This window comes from Lissotriton helveticus, chromosome 1_1, assembly GCF_964261635.1.
Source record: "Lissotriton helveticus chromosome 1_1, aLisHel1.1, whole genome shotgun sequence".
NCBI lineage: Eukaryota > Metazoa > Chordata > Amphibia > Caudata > Salamandridae > Lissotriton > Lissotriton helveticus.
The window spans coordinates 1,003,376,591-1,003,396,757 of record NC_136057.1 but is presented as its reverse complement, the minus strand read 5'-3'; the positions used below and the strand labels follow the sequence as shown (position 1 = coordinate 1,003,396,757).

At 43.8% G+C, this 20,167-nt stretch overlaps 1 protein-coding gene across 1 annotated transcript in view; it reads right to left on the bottom strand.

Moving 5' to 3' along the window:
* The window catches only part of UBE2H (ubiquitin conjugating enzyme E2 H), a 348,824-nt gene that overhangs the window by 174,971 nt on the left and 153,686 nt on the right, over window positions 1-20,167 (bottom strand). Inside the window, exons 2-3 of the mRNA XM_078677606.1 lie at window positions 13,156-13,232; window positions 12,577-12,651 (exon numbers count right to left, since the gene is read on the bottom strand). Coding sequence (XP_078533732.1) covers window positions 12,577-12,651; window positions 13,156-13,232 — 152 coding nt within the window. The remainder of the gene's footprint in view (window positions 1-12,576; window positions 12,652-13,155; window positions 13,233-20,167) is intronic.

The window sequence follows — 20,167 nt, the reverse complement described above, 5'->3', positions numbered from 1 at the left end:
GAGCAAGCAGGGGCGCGCCACAAGCAAGAGTATGTGCTTCCAAAAACAGCAGACTGCACACGCACGTACCACTCCCGGGATCCCTCTCCCTCTCGCCCTCTCGCCCTCCCTGCCTCCCTCCCTCTGCTGGCAACTTTACATTTACACAGAATGCAAACATCAAGTTCACTGTATTTGTGTTTTTATTTTATTATTTGCATAGCTCAAAGTCCCCTGGGGCAACCTTTGCAAATTGTAAAACAACCTGAACAGGTTTCAACAGCTATCGGTTAGAAAACGGGTCTATTTTGTAAATAATCGATCTCAGAGAATTGCAGAGTGCGAACAATGAGACAACCCCTTTCACTGTAATGAGCGGAGAGAAGGGCTTCATGGCGCCAGGGTGTGCGCCTCGAAGGTCCATGGAGCCCACACACTCACTCTGCTGCCAGCAACGTTCTTGCGCGGTATCAAAACGCATCCTCTCACCAGACGGCAGCTATAAGTGATTTCGGTGTCCATAATTTTCAGCGGCATCAGATCTCCAAACATTCTTACTCAATCTCTAGTTTCTTTCTGTCATGCTCCCTCTCTCTATCCCTCCTTCGGTCTTTCTCTTACTTCTCCCTTCCTCTGAGCCTCCCCACTCCTTTACATGCCAACATTTTAGAACGAGAAAGTGGGAGATGGAGGTAAAAATAAGGTAGATATTTTCCCAATTGACTTCTTTAGGATCAGCGACTTCAGGAGCGAGACAGCTATAATATAGCATTTTTTTTTTGCTTTACAAATAAGGAGTCTCCCGCTTGAATCGTGTCTATTGTCATGTATCCATCTGGGTCTCTGACTTTTCTGTCTCGCTCTTTCTTCCTGTCCCTCCCTTAACCCCCTCTGCCACCTTCTCCTTCCTGCCCCCCTCTTACCTCCCTACCTCTTGCTTTGTCTGATCAGCCTCAGTCATAAGCTACCGATTTAGGGGAGGGGGTGTGGACCAACAGCCACAGCTGCATACCTTGGAAGTGGGGGAAGGAGGATCGGGTCAGGTTCCACTTCCAGCATAAATCAACACACTGTAGTTATGGGCAACAATTTAATCTCCCAGTGTCTTCAAAAACATGAATCTGACCTTGTTACATTATCCAGTGTTCATGAAAAGAGCTCAAATGCCCTCGGTCCGAGTAAGCAAAAAAATATATAGATGTTCTGCTTTATATAGTGTGAACTATATTGGAGCGCTTTACATGAGCACCGGTTACATGACACAAGGTCACCATTTTTTAGGCTTTGGGAGATTAAAGTTGTTTGCCCTCCATCACTGGATGCTGAGCCAGCACCGAGACCCGAACTTGGTTCCGCAATTCCAAAGGCGGTAGCTCTTGCAGTAATGCCACACTCCACAAACACCTCTTGTTTCTCTTGGTCTTATTTCTGTTCTCGATTCTTCTCTGGGTTCCTCTGAGAGCCCCTCGTCAGAGGAGATCTGCTAGGATTGCAGTCTTATGTCGGCTTTCCAGTGAAATGACCTCTTCTGCAAACTTATTAAACAAAAAGGCGTGGTGCACAGCGCGGGTGAACTTAATGTAGTTTTTGTTTGTTGGTTTGAAGTTTCAATTTGATTATGGGTGCTCCAATAGGTGGCGTAACCGACCATTTACGCCGGCTTTAATACTCTTCATGTGCGAACATGTCCATATGGACGCATCCCTATATTTGGGCACTCTCGTTTGGTTCGTCAAAAAAGACAGACTCCACTTTATGTTATCGTTACTTTCTTGATTCTTTTAATGTTCATTTGAATCTTAACTTTGCATATTCGAATTGAATTATCATATCACATTCAATTATATGATAAACTGCTCCGATGCATTTCGGGCAAGTGTGCCCTTTTTCAAGGAGCTATGTCCGATACGGTCCGGACGTTGGTTGAGTTGAATTTGAATTCATTGACCATTGCGGGTCCCGTGGAACCGGTTGTCCTGCAACTCACGGCTCCTCGGAGAGCCCCTCGTCAGAGGAGATCTGCTAGGATTGCAGTCTTATGTCGGCATTCCAGTGAAATGACCTTCTGCAAACTACCTTGTACAGCAGGGAACTTCACCCTTTTTAACAAGCATTGGCATAGTCAATAGGTCTCGCCCTTGGGACCTTATCTGGGTTTAGTTATCCAGCACAATATCCTTGGTGCAACATCAAGTGTTGCATGGCTAAACACTTATAAGGTTAAAAATGTGAGACCTATTGGCTATGCTAATGCTGATGTTATTTTAGGTACAGGGAGATTAAGTGATTTGTCCAGAGTCACAGGATGTGGAGCACCGATGCAGAAACTGGAGTCTGGTTCTCTAGTTCTAAAGTCGGTAACTGACTGATAGGCACATCCTCACTTAACCACTGGGAAATTCTGCAGGTCAGGTATAGTGTTCTCTAGCAGGGCCTTGTTAAATTGCTTATTTCAGTGCTGATGCACTGGTATGGATTGGTGTTACGCTGATAGGCAGGTGCTAAACCTCTGACAGATTCATGCGGCTCAGTGCAGTTCGTGGTCAGAGCTGAGGGTAGTCATCACAGCCAACTGTCATGGATACTCACAGGCTGATCCGAACCTTTAAAGACAGGGACGTAGCGCTCACCTACACAAATCTGTTACTCTCTGACCCTCAACACACATGGCAGAAGGTCCGGTCAAAATTTGCTAACCTCCTAAGCTCCATGGAGCCTGCAATGTATGGGGGAGGAGATCGGCAGAACTTTCAAAACCCTGTGAGGTTGTATGGGGAACAAATGAGGTACAACTAATTTCGGCAGGCGCTGCAAGGAAAACCAAAAGCAGTCATCTGCCACCTCAGAGCCAATCAGATGAACTGCTTGCACAGATGGCAGAGGTCACAAGAGCCAAGGTGTGGCTACTGTGATCAATGCCACAACGCTGTAGGGATCTCCGGATTGTATTGGTTTATGCCATAGGCTGCAACAGACCACCTGGTACACAGGTCCTTAATAGTTAGGAGTTGTCGACGAGCTGTATTTTGAGATACAGCACAGCACACTTACAGACAACACACTTACGGACAGCACGCTTACTGATTTAATGGAAGTCCAGTTAAGCATGCCTTGTGGAGGTGGACCTGGGGTGCTATAGTGTGTGTCTAACACATTTTACTGTGGAGCTCAGACAGCACACTAAAATAATTTTGTCTAGCACCGGATGTGAGGTACTTGGCAGGACAGTGTCCTAATGCTTCATTTACAATACCAGTGTTCATCAGATGAACTAGACGTTTGGTTCCATGTCTACATGACACAATGATAATATAAAGCTGTTGTATTAAAAGTGCGTCCCTCCTGACCTTCACATGCGGCCGCCAGCTTATGTACTAGGTAAAAAAAATGCTTATAACACTTTATTATAACTTTTTAACATGCAGCTACACTATCCTACAACATAGAGCTATTTGCTTCCCAAATGTCTTTAAGCTAGCTAAACACTTTATAGTCCCAAAGGTGAGCTCAGTAGGCTTCATAGTGCGCTAAGAGCACATATCGCTGAGCTCCCTTTGGAGCTGGAATCATTCACCACTGATAATGTTGATCACCAGCACAGGGGGTGACCATCTAATTTCAAAGTTGTACAAAGTCTGCATAACATTAATTCCCGCCAGAGATGCCAAAGTACGGGAGATCTGCGAACGAGACCGGAGACACCCTATAGAGGACTTCCATTGGCCCTTCTGCTGTACACAGACTAAGGAAGTTTCCCTGAATAGTCGGCACAAGCCGATTCACTTCAAGTACCTATGGAGGGCATACATGTCATCTGCTAAACTTAACTCACTAGACGCCTCTCAGGAACATAAGTGCCCCAAATGTGGGGCGCATTATACATATTTGCTCACATGACCTGGAATTGTGTGAAAATAGGAGGGTATTGGAGAGCAGTTTACACAATGTTTTAACGTATGACTCGCCTAGACCGCCATCCTACGTCAGAGATGGCACTACTAGGTATGTCCTTAACATCCCAAAGCAGTTGTGCCATTCACTTCTATTGCGTTGCTGCTCTTCAAACGGGAAATAGCTCTTCACTGGGGCAATAAGGTCATTCCCACTACAAAGGCCTGGCTAAATAGCCTTATTTATTGTAACACAAATTGTGACCCGTTTGCAACTACCCTACCTGTGACGTCTAGGCCTAAGGATATATGGAGCCCTTTGAAGAATTACCTGCTAGAGGTCGAATCGGCCACACCATCGCAGCTGCCTGCTGGGATTGATCACACCGGGGTGAGTTGATACACCATCCCCCACCCAGTGTCCAGACTAACTAATGGTATCTGCTATATGTTTTTTTTTTTTTAAATGTATGGGGACCATCACAAGAGAGAGGCAATTAGAACCTAGGTAGTCCAACTGCTAGCTGCCACTGGGGGAATGTGTTTGTTGTGATTTTTAAGTCAAGAATCATATATTATACTGTGCCTACTGTATTGCTGCATTGAGAACATGTATACACAATAGCCAGGGCCACAAAAGGAGAATGCCCCATCCTTTACTGGACTATTCAATTTATACATTTCAGCTGTAGCTCAAACATTAAGATTAGATCCTGGAGTCGTCTCATGCAGTTTTGTAGGCTATGAAGACTACCAGCTCCCTACATATCATTCCTTGAGAAAATGGCTTAAGTGACGAGTTTGGTGAGCTATCAGGCTAAATATAAATTAAACTTACGTAATGGCATGGAACGAAGATTACACTTCACCACAAGCAGTAGATGAAATTAAGTATTTGTGTGTTAACGTAATAGATTTTAATGCAATACTCTCGGCTAATTATAGGAAAGGATTATGTTACTTAACATGTAAGCATCTGTTCTTGGCATGTAGTGCTGTAGATTCACATGCTTTGCATACTCCTGCCATCTAGTGTCTGTTCCAGATAGCTGCAAGTTGTTTTTCTTCAAGTAGTAGTTTCCAGTTACGAGGTAAGGTGACTCCTCCTTTCCGTGATGGTGCACATGGGCATCGACTCCAGTGTTAGATTGTTTTCCCACAAGAGGGTGAGAATGGAGTAAGTGAGTGTAGTACAGAAATGTTCATGCACATGTAATGTAAACAATGAGAACTGCAACAACTACAGGTGCCCAGGGAGCTGGGAGGGAAAACGTGAATCTACAGCTCTACATGCCAAGAATACCGGTAGGTGTTGCAGTTGTTTGAAAATGTGTCTTTAGCACTGCTTGCCCTGGCTTGTTGACGTGCCAACACATCCACACAACAGTGTTTGGCAAATGTGTGTGGTGTGGACCATGTTGCTGCCTTAAAAATGTCAGCTATAGGAATGTTACCAAAAAAGGCCATAGATGCTCCTATTTACAAGTGAAACGTGCTCTAGGGGCTATAAAATTATTTTAGCTTTAGCAAAGCTAGTTTGAATGCATTTAACAATCTATCTTCAAATACCAGATTTAGAGATAGGATTGCCTTTGTGAGGTGTAGCAAATAGTTGCTCTGTCCTACGAAAATCTTTTGTCCTTTCAATACAGTACAATAACACTCTTCTGACATCAAAGTGTGTGAAGAGCTATTTCTGCTACTGAATCAGGTAGAGGGAAGAACACAGGTAACAACTAATTGAATAAAATGAAAAGCAGAAACAACGTCTAAAAGGAATTTTGGGTTGGTGCAAAGAACTACTCTATCTTTATGAAGCTGAAAGAAGGGTTCTCTTAAAGTTAATGCTCCTTAATGAAGTGAGAGCAATGAAAGGCAACCTTCCAGGAAATAAACTGTAATGGACAATTGTGTAATGGTTCAAAAGGTGGACCCATGAATCTTGTAAGCACAATGTTCAGATTCCAAACTGATGCAGGATGTACTCTGGGTGGGATTACTCTTTTAAGGTCCACCATAAAGGCTTCAGTTCCTGGACTCTTGAACAAAGATAAATGTTGTCTGTTTAGCAAATATGCAGCTACTGCCGCAAGGTGCAATCAAATGGATGTGTAAGCTAGACCAGCTCGCTGTAGATGCAAAAGGTAACAAATAATATTTTGGATAGAGGCATCTAGCGGATCAATATTGTTGTAACAATATACAACACATTTTTTCTATTTTTCTGCATAACATACTCTAGTGGTAAGCTTTCTTGCTTCCCTAAGAATAGTCATACAATCTGGTGGCAAATGTAAGTATCCAAACTATGACTTCGGGAGTCAAATCGCTAGATTGAGTTCCTTGGGGTTTGGGTGTCTGATTTCTCCATGGTTCAGAGTGAGAAGGTTGGAATTGAGATTAGCATTTGATGTGGAACCACTGAGTTCGAAAAGTGTGGTGAACCATGGTTGACAGGCCCATGTGGGAGCCACTAAGATTAGTGTCAGCGATGTTTGCCTGAGCTTCTGAACCATAAATAGAAGGAAAAGTATAGGCAAATATCCCTGACAATTCATCCATAGGGCATTGGCTTTGGATAGAGGGTATGGGAACCTGGAGGCGAAGTTTGGGCATTTTGAGTCGTCCACTGTGGCAAACAGATCTATTTGTGGAAATCCACATTCTTGAAAGTATGGAAGGAAAACTTGGGGATGAAGTTCCCAAGTGTGTATTTGTTGCCGCAACCTGCTTAGCAGTTTGATTGTTCACTCCTGGGAGGTGCTCTGCTAGAAGATTAATTCTGTGATGGATTGCCTCAAGCCAAATGGTCTGAGAGAGGCTTGACAGTTGAAGACAGTGTCCCGCCCCCCCCCCCCCCCCCCCCCACCCCCTGTTTCTGTACATAGCTGTCATATTGTCCGTGCGGACTAAGAAAACTTTCCTTATGAGGTCAGACTGAAAAGCTTTCAGTGCTAGATACACAGCTAGAAGCTCAAAATAGTTGATGTGAATACTTTTGTGCTTGTTGTGCCATAGAACCTGAATTGTCAAATTGTGAAGATGGACAGTACGATCTGTGGAACAGTCAATGAAGGGCCGCCCTTTTGATAAAGTTTTGTGTGTTCCACCACTGCAAAGAGCGATGGGTGAGTCGGTCTACCAACATTAGATCTGTTAACTGACCCTGAGACCGACTCCACTGATGTGCTAAGCATTCTTGTAGGAGACGCATGTGTAATCTTAAACAAGTCACTATTGCAATGCATGATGCAATCATTCCTAACAGTTGCATGAAAGTCCTGACTGCCAAGTACTGATTGGTTTGAAACTGTAGAAGCAGAGATTGAATATTTCGAATTATGGCTGGGTTGGGAGAAGCTAGAGCTGTGCGAGTGTTTAGAGTCATTCCCAGATAGAACTGTATCTGCAAAGGCTGAAGATGAGACTTTTGTGTATTGACTGTAAAACCCAATTGGTGGAGTAGGTCTAATGTAGTCGGAGTGTGTTGTGAACACTTTTGGTCTGTGCTGGCTTTGACAAGCCAATCGTCTAGATATGGGAAGACCTGAACCGGTTGTCTTCTGAGATGAGCTGCCACTACTGCTGGACATTTTATGAACACTCTGGGAGCAGTTGTTACTCCGACCAGGAGTATCTTGAACTAATAGTGTTTTCCTGCTATCACAAATCTGAGATATTTGCGATGTGCTGGGTGAGCCAGAATGTGAAAGTACGCATCTTAAGTCCAGTGTGGACATAAAATCGCCTTGTTGTATTAGTGGAAGCACTTGTTGAACCGTAACCATATGGAAATGTTCTGACATTATGTAGAGGCTTAACATCCTTCGGTCCAAAATTGGTCTTAAGGAGCCGTCCTTTTTGGGGATTAGAAAGTAGAGAGAGTAAACCCCTGAACCTTGGTACTGTAATAGAACTGGTTCTATGGCTCTCTTTGTTAAAAGAGCTTGTACCTCTTGTTTGAGGAGCTGTAGGTGCTCTGACAAGAGTTTGTGCGTGCGAGGTGGAAAATTGGGAGGATTGCTGGTGAGCTCCAGGCAATAACCATGTTGAATAATGTCTAGTACCCATTTGTCTGATATTATGATTTGTCAAATGGTGAAAAATTGCTGAAGTCTTCCTCTGACAGGTGTTTAATGCTTGGGGGTGGGGGGGTAGGAGGGGGAGGGAGGGGGAGGGAGGGGGAGGGAGGGGGAGGGAAGTAGGCAAGTCACTGCTTATTAGGAGGAAGGAGAGTTACACGAGGATGCGGCCAAGTGGGTACTGTTATGCACATCATTTGTGAATGTGACCTTATTCTACCCTACTGGCGAAAGATACATGACACAATCAATACAGTACTATCGACACATCTCTATCCTGAGGCCCGTAGATGCCTTTTGAATGTACGGGAGCCGACATATTTGAATGTTTCCTTGACACAATGGGTCACCCTGGGGCTAATGCTCGCTAAGATGAACATCGCTCAGCTATGGGAAGCATCTCATCCCCCCACAGTAGAGGCCTGGGAGAAAGACCTTGACTGGTCCATGCACAGAGAAAAAACAGTATGTGGCTCGAGGCTGTCCTAGAAAGTGGACCCGCATGTGGGGTATGTGGAATTCCTACCGTGGCGATATATGCCAACCGCCTTGCACTGTCCATTATGATGATTTCCCCTCCCCATAGACTTTCCATGTGATATAGTGTTATGTCTGATTTTGCCCATTGTCTCCGTGATGCCAGATCTTATTGCTTCCTCTGTACTGCAACTAATAAGCTGATGTATGTTGAATAAAAAGATCTACAACAAAAAAAAAATTAAATTCTGAGCCAAGCATGTGGTCATAGGAGAATGCTGTGCTAATTAATCTTGTTTCAGTGTCAGCAGCATCTAAAGCACATCTATGGAGGAATTAGATAAGTGTTCGTCTTCTCATACTAACTCCTGTGCTTTTTTTTCTTGTGCTCTTCTGGGAGTTATTGAAGTAGGTCTTCCATCTCATCCCAGTGTGCCCTGTCATATCTAGCTAGTAGGCACTGTGTGTTGGCAATACGCCAGTGGTTAGCAGCTTGAGCAGCCACCCGTATACCCGATGCATTAATCATTTTAGACTCTTTGTCTGGGGGAGGTGCATCTGCAGAGGTCTGTGAGTTTGCTCTCTTATGAGCATTAGAGACTAATAGTGAGTCTAAAGGTAACTGTCCCATATAAAAATGGGATCAGATGGTGGGGGTTGTATTTTTTGTCAACCCTAGGTGTTAGAATAAGGTCACAAATGGGATCCTTAAATATTTCATCGGCATGTCTCATCATGCCTTTTAACACAGGAAAACACTGACTTGTCCTATGTGTAGACCCCAGCATCTCAAATAAAAAAAGTCTTCTTCCAAAGTCTCTTTGCATAATGTAACCCCATGATAAGCTGCTGCTCTTGAAATCAGCTCTTGATAAACTACATTATAATCTGGAGGTGATGGCTTCGCAGGGCATAAATCTGGATCATTATCCATGGGTGGATTCATATTATAGTCATCGCATGGATCTGCTGTTAAAAGACTATTGCCATCGTCTGCATCATCCCCTATATCAGGCTATGGATTAGGAGACCCCCTGAGGTGTTATGCATATAGGATCGGAGCCTGGCAATTGTGGTAGGGATGAAGATGGTGAAGGAGATTGCGGATTAGAATAAATAGGGCTTGTAGCCATGATCTTTTTCTTAAGAGGAATTTTATAACTGATGTCCTCTGAACTAACTTTCCTCTTGGAAGGTGTTTTTGCCAAAATATGTCCAGTATCTGGATTGATGTAGATTTTCTTCTGCTTAGGGTCTAATTTCTCTTTCATAAGGTCCAGTATGGGGTCCGGAGGCATTGGAAGGCCCTCTTTAGATTTCGGCGCCAAAGGTTTGTCTTTTTTATCCTTCGAAGCGGGAGGTTTGAGTTCCGAAAAATGCTTTTGTTGACTCAATCCAGAGCCAGAAGGCTTGACTGGTTGTTTTGGAGCCAGTCCCAAGGGCGGGCGTGGAAACCTCATCTTGGTGCCAACCAGGGCCCGAATGCAGAGGTGGTGCCAAAGCCTTAGGTTTGGTCTTAGAGAGTTTGTGGGATAAAGGTTCTTTAGGACTCACGGCACCCTGTCCCGGTGGCAAGTCTTCGGACTCCAACTTGGTCTCCAGCTCGGAATCTGATCCTGGGAGAGAGAAGGCTTCTTCCTCTTCCACTGGCGACGCTTCGACCTCTTTATGTTCGGGTTCTTCTCTGAAGAGATCTGGAGTATATGCTTTGTTGCTGCATTAGTCTTCATCGAGAAAGACGATCCCGTAGAATCTTTTTCGATCGGGACGACCAACAAGCCTCACAATCTTCTTCCTTGTGCTCCAGTGAGAGGCACAAGTTACAGACTTTATGTAGGTCGGTGTGAGGGTACTTGGGGTGACACCGAGGCCAAAATTGAAACGAGTCCATTCCATCGACAGAAGGCTGGACCGGCGCAGCTAGGCCCGAAGGCCACCCACAATGTTTGACCAAAGATGGAGTTTCCCAATTAGATACGTGGAGAATAAGGGAACGAATACGATAACTATTCCGTTGAGGGTACAGTGGATTACGCACAGAGTAGACACGAAGGACAGTTTCGAACAGGAGCGCAGCACTACACGTCCGAACCCGATGGCAGAAAGAAAACAATCTAACAATGGATTAGATGCCCATACGGACTATCACTGACAGGAGGAGTCACCTTACCTCATGACTGGAAAATACTTCTTCAAAGAAAAACAACTTGCAAACATCCGGACCCAACACTAGATGGCAGGAGTAAGCAAAGCATGTTCATCTACAGCTCACATGTCTCGAACACTAATAAAACAATCTGAGGTGCTATTAAATTGATGGACCCATCTCACTTACTTTGGTAGAGCAAACATACTGAAGATGATGTTCTCTCAGTATAACTGAGTGTATTACATATTACATTAGTGAGGTTAAAGCACCTAAAATTCAGGCATTACTTTACAGATTCATCTGGGTATCGAGAGGTGGTCCTTGCCTGCAAGAAGGTAAAGGGGTATTTAAAGAAACGGAGATGCAAGACCAGGTTTCCAATTATATTGCCATGCTATTTAGAGAATATTAGAGCAATGAATGGGACTACTAAAAATATTGTCCCAGAGCCATGCAGCAGTCTTCTTGCAGGTTTCAGTTTGCAACTCTTTTCAAACATTCAACCTTTACATTTTTCAATAAAGTAAGACTATTTAGGCAACAGGATGACTGATTTCAGACTATCTACCAATCTGAAACCAACTTGAAACACCAAAATGTTTGGATGACACTCATGATTGCATCAAACATGGGAGTTTTAAGAAGATGTATCTTTTGGTGCAATATGTTTTTGGTATAAGCTATGTCACTGCACTGGGTCCAAACTTTCAAGATATGTATATGCATAATAATCAGTGTTGCTTCCTGCACTTAAACATTACGTTTACGAAGAAAGCGGTCATGTAGTTGAAAGTACTAGCAGCTTGCCAAGTCAGACCTTGAAAGTAGCAGGCAAATTGCATAACATACTACAGGACATTGTTGCATTAGACATAAGGGTCAGAGATGTAGGTTTGCCAAAACTGAAGCGGGACGATAACCGGCAAGTATCTAGTGATCTTCAACATGATGTTCAAGCTACAACACTAAGAAGAAAGATTTCATCTCTATCCATAGAAGACAATATGCCCAAATTCAAAATTAATCATGCCACGTCTCCAACTCTTCTTATGTTCTGTAAACTGTAGAATGTCCAATAGCTTAAATGAAGATTGTGGTATGCAAACCTTTAGTTATTTTTGGTTAACTTAGTCATTACACCCAGCCAGGTCATGTAGTAAAAAGAACCTGCTTTACTATCCCATTCTGTAGACCGTGAATTCAAGAACGTCCTCCTAAATTCTTAATCGGGAGAATAGTCCAAAATACACTTGTAGATAGGCATCACGCAACGAAGGTCCCAACACCAGTCCATTTGTCACCATATGTTAAATGTTTTTAATCTGAAAATTATTGATAGCGCATAACATTACCCAAGAAACAAGGTGTTGTTTTGCTACTAGTCTTGATATCAAGCAAAGTGAAGGGTGATTCATTAGGAAATCAAAGGTTAGTATTCTATGCAGTGTGAACAGTCTTATGATTATGTGCCACTTGTTATAGATCTTGGGGATGGGGAGGAGGGGCATGCCCCAGAAAGACATCTGTAGAAAGAATAAGCTTGGGCGATTTCTTGATGCTCAGATGGTCATTCCCTACCCTCACTCCTGCCTGACTAATGGCATATTCAACTTTAAACATTAGTATATGTACCATCACTTCGCTCAACCAGTCAAATACACAAGCACATTCACCATAGAAGCGAAATACCTTTAGTTTATTTAATCTATTTGGCTCCAGAGTAAGAAATGAAAAAGCACTAGCTTCAACAGGCTCTGCAGACACTCTTGAAACAAAAGCTAAAATGCCGCAATTGTGTTGATCAGAAACAGTGTCTGTAATCCAAAACCAACAACACTTGATCTGTTTTTCACAAGCATGACCATATCAAAAGAAAAAGTTGCATTAAAGAAATGAAGCAAGCAACAATCAGTGCGCTGTTTCAGACCCAAAAATTAGGTAGTCTTGTGCTCTACACTTCTCAGCACATTAGCATAACAGACGTTAGTAGATCACTTACCTATTGATGGAGATTTAAAAGGGTATTTATCAGGAAGGTCCACTCGTACTTTCCACACGCCCCCTTCATACGGTGCTTAAGGAAAAAGAAAAGTAAGCTGTCAATTAGTGACAGTGATTCCCAGACTTCTTTGTAGGATGCAATTAAATGGATAACCAGTTTATGAAGCAGTCTTCGTCAGTGTAATATACAAAAAGACATCCACTCCTGAAGCAAGATGCTTACACGAACAATCAATTTCTCAGTAAACTAGGATTCCCATAAAGATAGATTAAGCCAGGAATTAGATTAATCTCCAATCAAAAATGGTTAAAACACAAATAATAATTTCAGTATTTAAGAAAACCTGGCACTGGTAAAATGGAACAACGGCACTAGACAGGCACTGATAAAGCTATAAAGCTTAGAGGTCTACATATTAAGGTTGTATAGTGAAATGAGCAGAGTACTTATACTGAGCAGTCATTACATATTGTATTCTAATAAGTGACTGCTTGGAACCAGAGTCACAAAAGCATTATAAAACTTTTCTGGCAAACAAATTAGCAGAAAAACACTTTCGATATATGGTACACTTACTTCCTTGTGGTCCGTAAAACTTCACTACAAATTCATTGAGTCCTCCTAGGATTGTGACCTCATGTTTGCTCTCAATGCTGGCCCAGTGAGTTAAGGCAGGAAACGCAATTGGCATGAAAAGTAATGCAGAGATAAAAAATTAAAAGAGATGGCATTGATATGGGGGTGGGAAGAACAGGTGGTTAGAAGGCAGGGATGGAAGGGGAGGAGGGGTTCTAAGATGATATGAATTCTTCTTAGCATCTGTCTGACTCCAGCAGGCATCCCCACTTGCGAGAATGTATTTATTTGTGATCAATTGTTAGCAGCAAGGAGATTTAAGGCAATGGTAGTGCAGAGAGCAATACTTAGATCTAGCATCCAGCAAATCCATTGTTCCTATAACAAGGTTTACCAGTATAAAGATCAACAGAGAGGAGAAAAATAAATAGTCAACCATGTGCAGGAGCGAGAAGCATGCATGGATGCAAATAAAGGTTCAAAATGCAGCGACAGGCACCTGCTGACAAAAGACTGGATCACGCCTCACCCTCTTTTGGCTCATTTGCTGCAGGAAGTCAGAGACATTAAATGTAAGGCTGGGCTGTTAATGTATTGTTCTTAAATTAAGACTCCAATTCCTTAATCAATAACTTCTTGCACAATGTGCCTGCAGACCAATATCTGATCATGGAAAGTTAAGTAGCGAATATAACAACATTTATACAGGTTAGGGAACCTGTAAGAGCCCTCTGACTTTATGCTGAACTGTGAAATTAACCAATTCCCTTCAAGTCTGAGAACAGATCGCCCTCTTAACTTTCATATCCATAAGGTCATTTAGTTGTTCTCGCAGTAATCTTCTAATCTGGGATTTACATAGTTATATTGGTTGGGGTGACAGGAAGCCATATTTGGCAATTATACACTTTAGAATGACCCCTCCCTCAGATGGGGTTAGTAAGCAACTCTGTACAAAGTGGCAACCTTCACCCGATAGCATCAGGAGGTGGGATTGTGTGCTAACTGAGAAACACATTAATAGAGTCAGAATGAACTCCATCAAGCCCAAACCTTCAAATGTACCTCTTCAAGACCTCAAATGTCGACTACACCAATTTAATAGATCCAAATGGTTATATTCATTGTAATGTGGTTTTCTGTAGACTGCAGTTGCAGATTATCCCTTTATTCAAAATCCTTGACAATATACCCAATGTAACTGCATTTCGTTTCAAACGCTTCAGAGCCCCTGTTGAAGGCTTGTCTCATGGCAAGTCTGTACTAGGCACAAACCACCATGCCCACATGCAGGACTGCTGTTTAAAAGGCAACCCCAAATCTGAAAAAGGTAAACTTGAAATCTGTACCAGTATACCTTTTTTTTGGATTAGTCAAAGATAGAGCAAAATGCCCTCTACCTCAATTACTGAGAGAATTCCTACTTTCCAATTAAACGTTTTGACAGTACAAGAATTGGTGAGAAAACACAACTTCAGTGGCAAAATACAATTGTTTCATTTAAAATGTGTGCACTACTCCATAATTTCTCACTTGCATGCCCAAATCCAACAACTTAGGCTCTATATTACAACTAAAAGAATAACCTCATTACCAACAACCACTGCGCAAGTACCCTCAATACCAACGAAAACATTAATGCTACATGATATAATATTTTGGTCATACATTCTTATGATCGTAAAAGTATGTTCAAGCTTCCACAAAGGCACTGCTTTTCAACACTATCTCTTATTTTTCAATTCCCACCGAACATCTTCGGTCCTACAATTGCCTTTCTCATGGTTCTACCTGTGAGAAGTTGGCCTGGTATATGATGTTCACTATTCTAGTGAGCACCTTGCACCAGTCCAAACAACCCTTATGGTGATGGTTGTAAAGTCAACCTTATAGACCAGCTATCCTAGAGGTAGCGTGGACAGAACAGTCTTAGGCTAAAAGACTCTTGAGCAGCTGTTTTACCATATGTAACCTCTTGAATACCAAATGAAAGGACACCACACAGGATATATATATAAAATATATATGTATTTATTCACTAACACACTCCTCTGAACTCTATGAGATCAGAGGCATAAGCACAGAACAAGTTACTCTTAGAAACACTTTAAATAGCACAATTTACAGTTAGGCCCTAGGTGCGCGTAAAACAATATACTAAGTAAGTGGTATAAGAACCAAGACTCGGGAAAAGGAAAGGCCTAGGGCCTAGAGAATCGCTGGGGCTACGCTATCTGAACCTTAGGTTAGGAGTAGGAGGCCCACAGGCAGCGCGTGCAGTGTCAGTACACTCACGCGAGAGTCAATAGAAAGTCAATAGGAACTTAAAAAGGTAAGTAACGAAGATTTAGGACACTTCCGGTCTAAATAGGAAGATACAACTAACAAAACTAGACACTAGGATAGTCAATCCCTACAGGAGCACCAAAGTACTCGCGTTACCTCACCCACGGGCTGCGGGTGCATAGGTATCAACGTGTGTTGGGTTTTTTCGTTGATTCCTATGGAGCCTTGGAAGAAGATGCTGCAGGCGACCAGGAGGAAGATGTCCAGGTGGATCGGAGTTGAAGACCTGAAAGCAGAGGGGACAGAGTCTAGGTCACTAGCCAGTGACCGGGTGGAACCAGGAAGGAACCAGACGTCGTCGAGGAGCAATCAGGTGCTTTTGTGATGCTGGTCTTTGCAGCCACGCGGAACATGAGGTGTCGAGGACAACCAGGTGCTGGAGAGGAGCTGTCCCACGAAGGTTCCTGCAGATGGAGGGGTCGACTTCAAGATCGGAGCCAACAAGCCTAAGCAAACGCAACCCACGCAGGATACACAAAAGGCTTCTGGTGCTGACCAGGAGGGTCTGAGGTACTTCACCTCTTCAGGGAAACAAGGGCCAGTCTGGAGCAACCAGACCAGCGATGGATTTTCAAAAGGATCGTCGTCACAGGGCTACTAGCCAACTGGCCAGCAACCGGGACAACGCGTCGAGCAGAACACAAGCAGAAGGGCCCCACGCAGATCTCGTGGAGTGTGGAGGGCTGGTCTTCAGTGCAGGTGGAGCTCGGTGTCTCAGTCCCCAGGGCACAGCTTTGAGGATGCCTCAGGAGCTGCGCTGTTAGCAAGTTGAAGACTTTCCAAGTTGCCTAGTTCCACGGGTTCAAACGCCTTCCACGGGTCTCAGCTGTGCTGGAGTCGTGCAGTGGGGTCAGAGAGGTCCGGGAGTCGAGGTCTTGTCAGGCTCTGTGCTCGGGTTCCGGCGGGAACGGGGACAAAGCAAGCAGTTGAGTTGCTGGATGGTGCCTGGTTGCCCAGGGTGGTCACTCCTTGGCCACAAGGGAGATTCTTCAGTTTTCAGCTCAGGTGAATGTCGAAGGTTCCAGAGTTTCGTCTCAAGTCGATTCCAGGATTAATTTAAAGTCTCCTGGGTCAGATTAGCAGGCCCACAGCCACATCTACGTCGAAAACCAGTAAAGCAAAAGCAAAAAGTGGGAGTGACCATAGGAAGCAGACCCTACTCTCCTACACTACCGCTACAACAACTGAGCCCATTTTCTAATAATCCAATCTGACTCCTCTACTTCCTACCTCAAATTTGAAACTCACACCCCACATCTATAAAGTGCCTTATCAACTACCTCGGGCACCATACTGAGCTGGACATACATTTTCTGCACGGATTTCAACTCCACAAAGTCAAAGTGCCCCTAAAATATTTTCCCCAAACCATCTATAGCCCATCTTGCAGCCCAACCCTGGTGAGAATGTAATTGTCACCCATGGCCTCTGCACTTGTGTCTCACACAGAAGTAAAAACCAGCCTGCAGCAGGATCCAAAGGCTACTCCGTAACAGTCCTGACTCCACGCTCAGATAACACTGAAACCAGATCTAGAAACATTCGTAACCTAGTTCCTCTGTGATCAACACCACAGGGATTAGTAATATAGGCCTCCCCTAAGCAGCGTTCACTGCTGAAGGAGGACTGACATCATCTGAAACCATTTTAACATCAAAGCAATGTCCATAAAGTACGATCTTTAGCATAAGCCACCAGCTTAACACGTTGCAGTGTGCTACAACTCAAGCCACAACAAAGCCACCCATTTGCTTAAAATGGAGAAATGAAAAGATCCTTTTGAAAGTAGTCTTCCACAGAATTGTCTGTTTATGCATTACAAAACCCCTCACCAACCAGAGTGGAGTATTTACAAAAGGAAAAGGCATTGGGTCAAGGACCGAAAGAGTCTGAGCAAACAAATGCCAGTGGGCCGATGACCGAACCTGACCTAAGGCACAAGGTCCTCTTGGTGGGTATCCATGCCAGAATTTTGGAGCAACTGTGAAATCGTGTTCTTAAAAGTCAAAAAATGTGTCCCTGAAAATTCCCTGAAGCATATAGGTACGTACATTTCAAAGCAGCCTCTGCATGCAGTGTTACAAAGGGGGCATCTAAATACAGTAAATACTTAGTACAGATAGGTGACTCTTAACAATGCTAGCACCACTACCTGAAGCATGAGGAAGGGACTACAGCAACAGAGATCAACATAGTGTGAAAAAGAATGACTGTTTTAAAGATAGATTTAAATGACTGATCAAGACAGGTCGCGAGATAACCAAATAGGTAGGAAAGAGCAGAATGAATGATATGGCACAGGTTGCTCATCAATGGTTATATCACTTCTTAACAAGCATTGTAAAAGCTACTAGGTCTCGCTTTTGAGACCTACTGGCTTTGCCAATGCTGTACAGCATTCCTAGTGTTATACAATATGGCTACATATTTTACCTTTCAGTCTGTATACGCCATCATGCAAGGGCAGCCCTTCAAAATCAAGAGTGCAACTTTCCTTTTTATTTGCTGATCATATTTGTACTGGGAAAAAAAAACATGATACAGCGTTTTTTAGGTTGTGCCTAGCGTAGCAGCGCATGCGCTGCATGCTCTGCGAGGCATGCTGTAGTAGGTAATGATGTTGAAGTGATGTGGAAGCCTAGCCCAGTTTTCCACCCATATTTTTCATTGGCTGGTGGCATGGTCTTTGGTAAACGTTGGCTTCCGATTTAATATGAGGCTTCTTAGTCCCGCCTTGTTACTGCCCTGTCTCCTTTTGTGATCGCCCACCAGGACTGGATCTTTTACTTGTGGCGTTGCACAGTCTCCTTCATTAGTCGGTAAACAATTTTTTTTTTCCAGTCGGCTTTGGCAATGGAGGGCGCGCGTTTATTTTTGCATTGCGCTTTCACTTTAACAATAGCTGCCAGCCAACCCTGCGAGTGCTGTGGGGCGGTAGCTATTGTTAAAGTGAAAGCGCAATGCAAATATAAAAAAGCGGCTGCCTTTGCGCAATGGCGACAGCTTGTTTTCTTCTCTTTTTGGTAACAGGCTGTCTCGGGATGAAGGTGCTGTACAAAGAACATCAGGTAAAACCTAAACCAGCATGCGAAAATCTGTAACTGAAGCTGGTTACTTATTTTATTTTCATTTCAAGGGAATGGAGGGCAACGTTATTTGCCGTGATACTCACGGTTTGCTGTGGTGAGGCCGGGATGAAAGCTAACACATTGTACTCGCTACATCTTTCCCAGTCTGTGCACCTGCTGGAACAGAGGGCTTGTTGGTACAGCGATATTTTCTTGCAGACATTACTTTAACCCCTTCTGCTTCAGTTCCATATATATCAACAGCAGTGCACGTGGAATCGGCCCACTGGAGAATGTGGTTCGTAAAGCGCTCTGGCACCTTGGGTAAGTGACGCGCTTTATAAAAAAGCTTAAATGAATACATGTTGCTTTATATTAGATCGGACCCTGCAACTGATCGCAGAGCATTGCATTCCCCATTGTGCCCCTTTTACATTTGTTGCTTGCCTGAGGCGGGGGGTGCACTTGAATTGAGAACTGGATAAAGATAGAGGAAAGGTTGACAACAGCTGTCCAGAAACTAGATATGTCAGGAGCTTTGCGGGGAGGGGATCTTTGTATCCTGGTTGGGGTGGGCGTGGAAGCATATGGACACCCCAGGGGCCCAGATGGGGGTAATTCCAGAGGAAGAGACTCTCGAGATGAGACTAAGGAGGAAACTCCGGGGTGACAGACAAGAGCTCTTAGCAGCAAGCTGGTGGTTGGTCACTGCCTCATCCTAGTGGGCGCTGTAGGGGCAGAGATCCTATAACTTGACAGTTTTTGTTTTTCATTATGTGTTCATTGAATCTTCAGCTCAACACCCGGATATCTTCTGTTGACACTGTTGAGTACAAATATGTGTCACTTTTCCTTTGCATAGGACAGTAGTATGTAAAACTGCAATAAAAAGATTTTAAACAAACATTTGCGCAAATTTAAGCTATTGGCATTGTAAATGACAAAGGATTTTATTTAGGTTTCAAAAACCAAAATATAAATAAAAGGCATTGTCATTTACAATGCCAGTAGCTCAAACTTGTGCAAATGTGAGATGTTGCATTGCAAATACTTGTTTTATAAATCGGGTGGGACGCAACACGGGTGGGGTGGTGAAAGCAACACAGGCAGCAGGGAACAGAATACACATTGGGTGCAGGTGGAGGGAATCACAGGTCACAGGTGGGGTGGCAGGAAAAGCACTCGGAAGAGTGTGAGTAACAGAGTAGAACAGCAAACTGGTGCAAGAGCGCAATGTGGACCAGGGGGAGGTGGTGAAGCACACAAGGAAGAGTATCACAGAAGGAGGAGAGTGAGAAGCACACAGGCAAGAGAGCAATACAGTGCATGTAAAAGCAGCACACTAGGGGATAGCTGGAAAAAGCATGCACTCTCATGGAGTGCAATCAGTGGTTTGTATAGCTGTGGCTATCCACCCCTGCGGGTCTCAAGGCGTCGGGGGGTGGGGAGGGGGGCAGGGGATTTGGGGGGTGGCCACTGATCTGCCTGGAAGTGGAGGTTCCGTCAAAGAGCCAGGTCTGGAGGTCCTTCCTGAATTGGGTCAGCTACACAGATTGCCTGAGGTGGAGGGGCAGGGTATTCCAGGTCTTGGCAGCGAA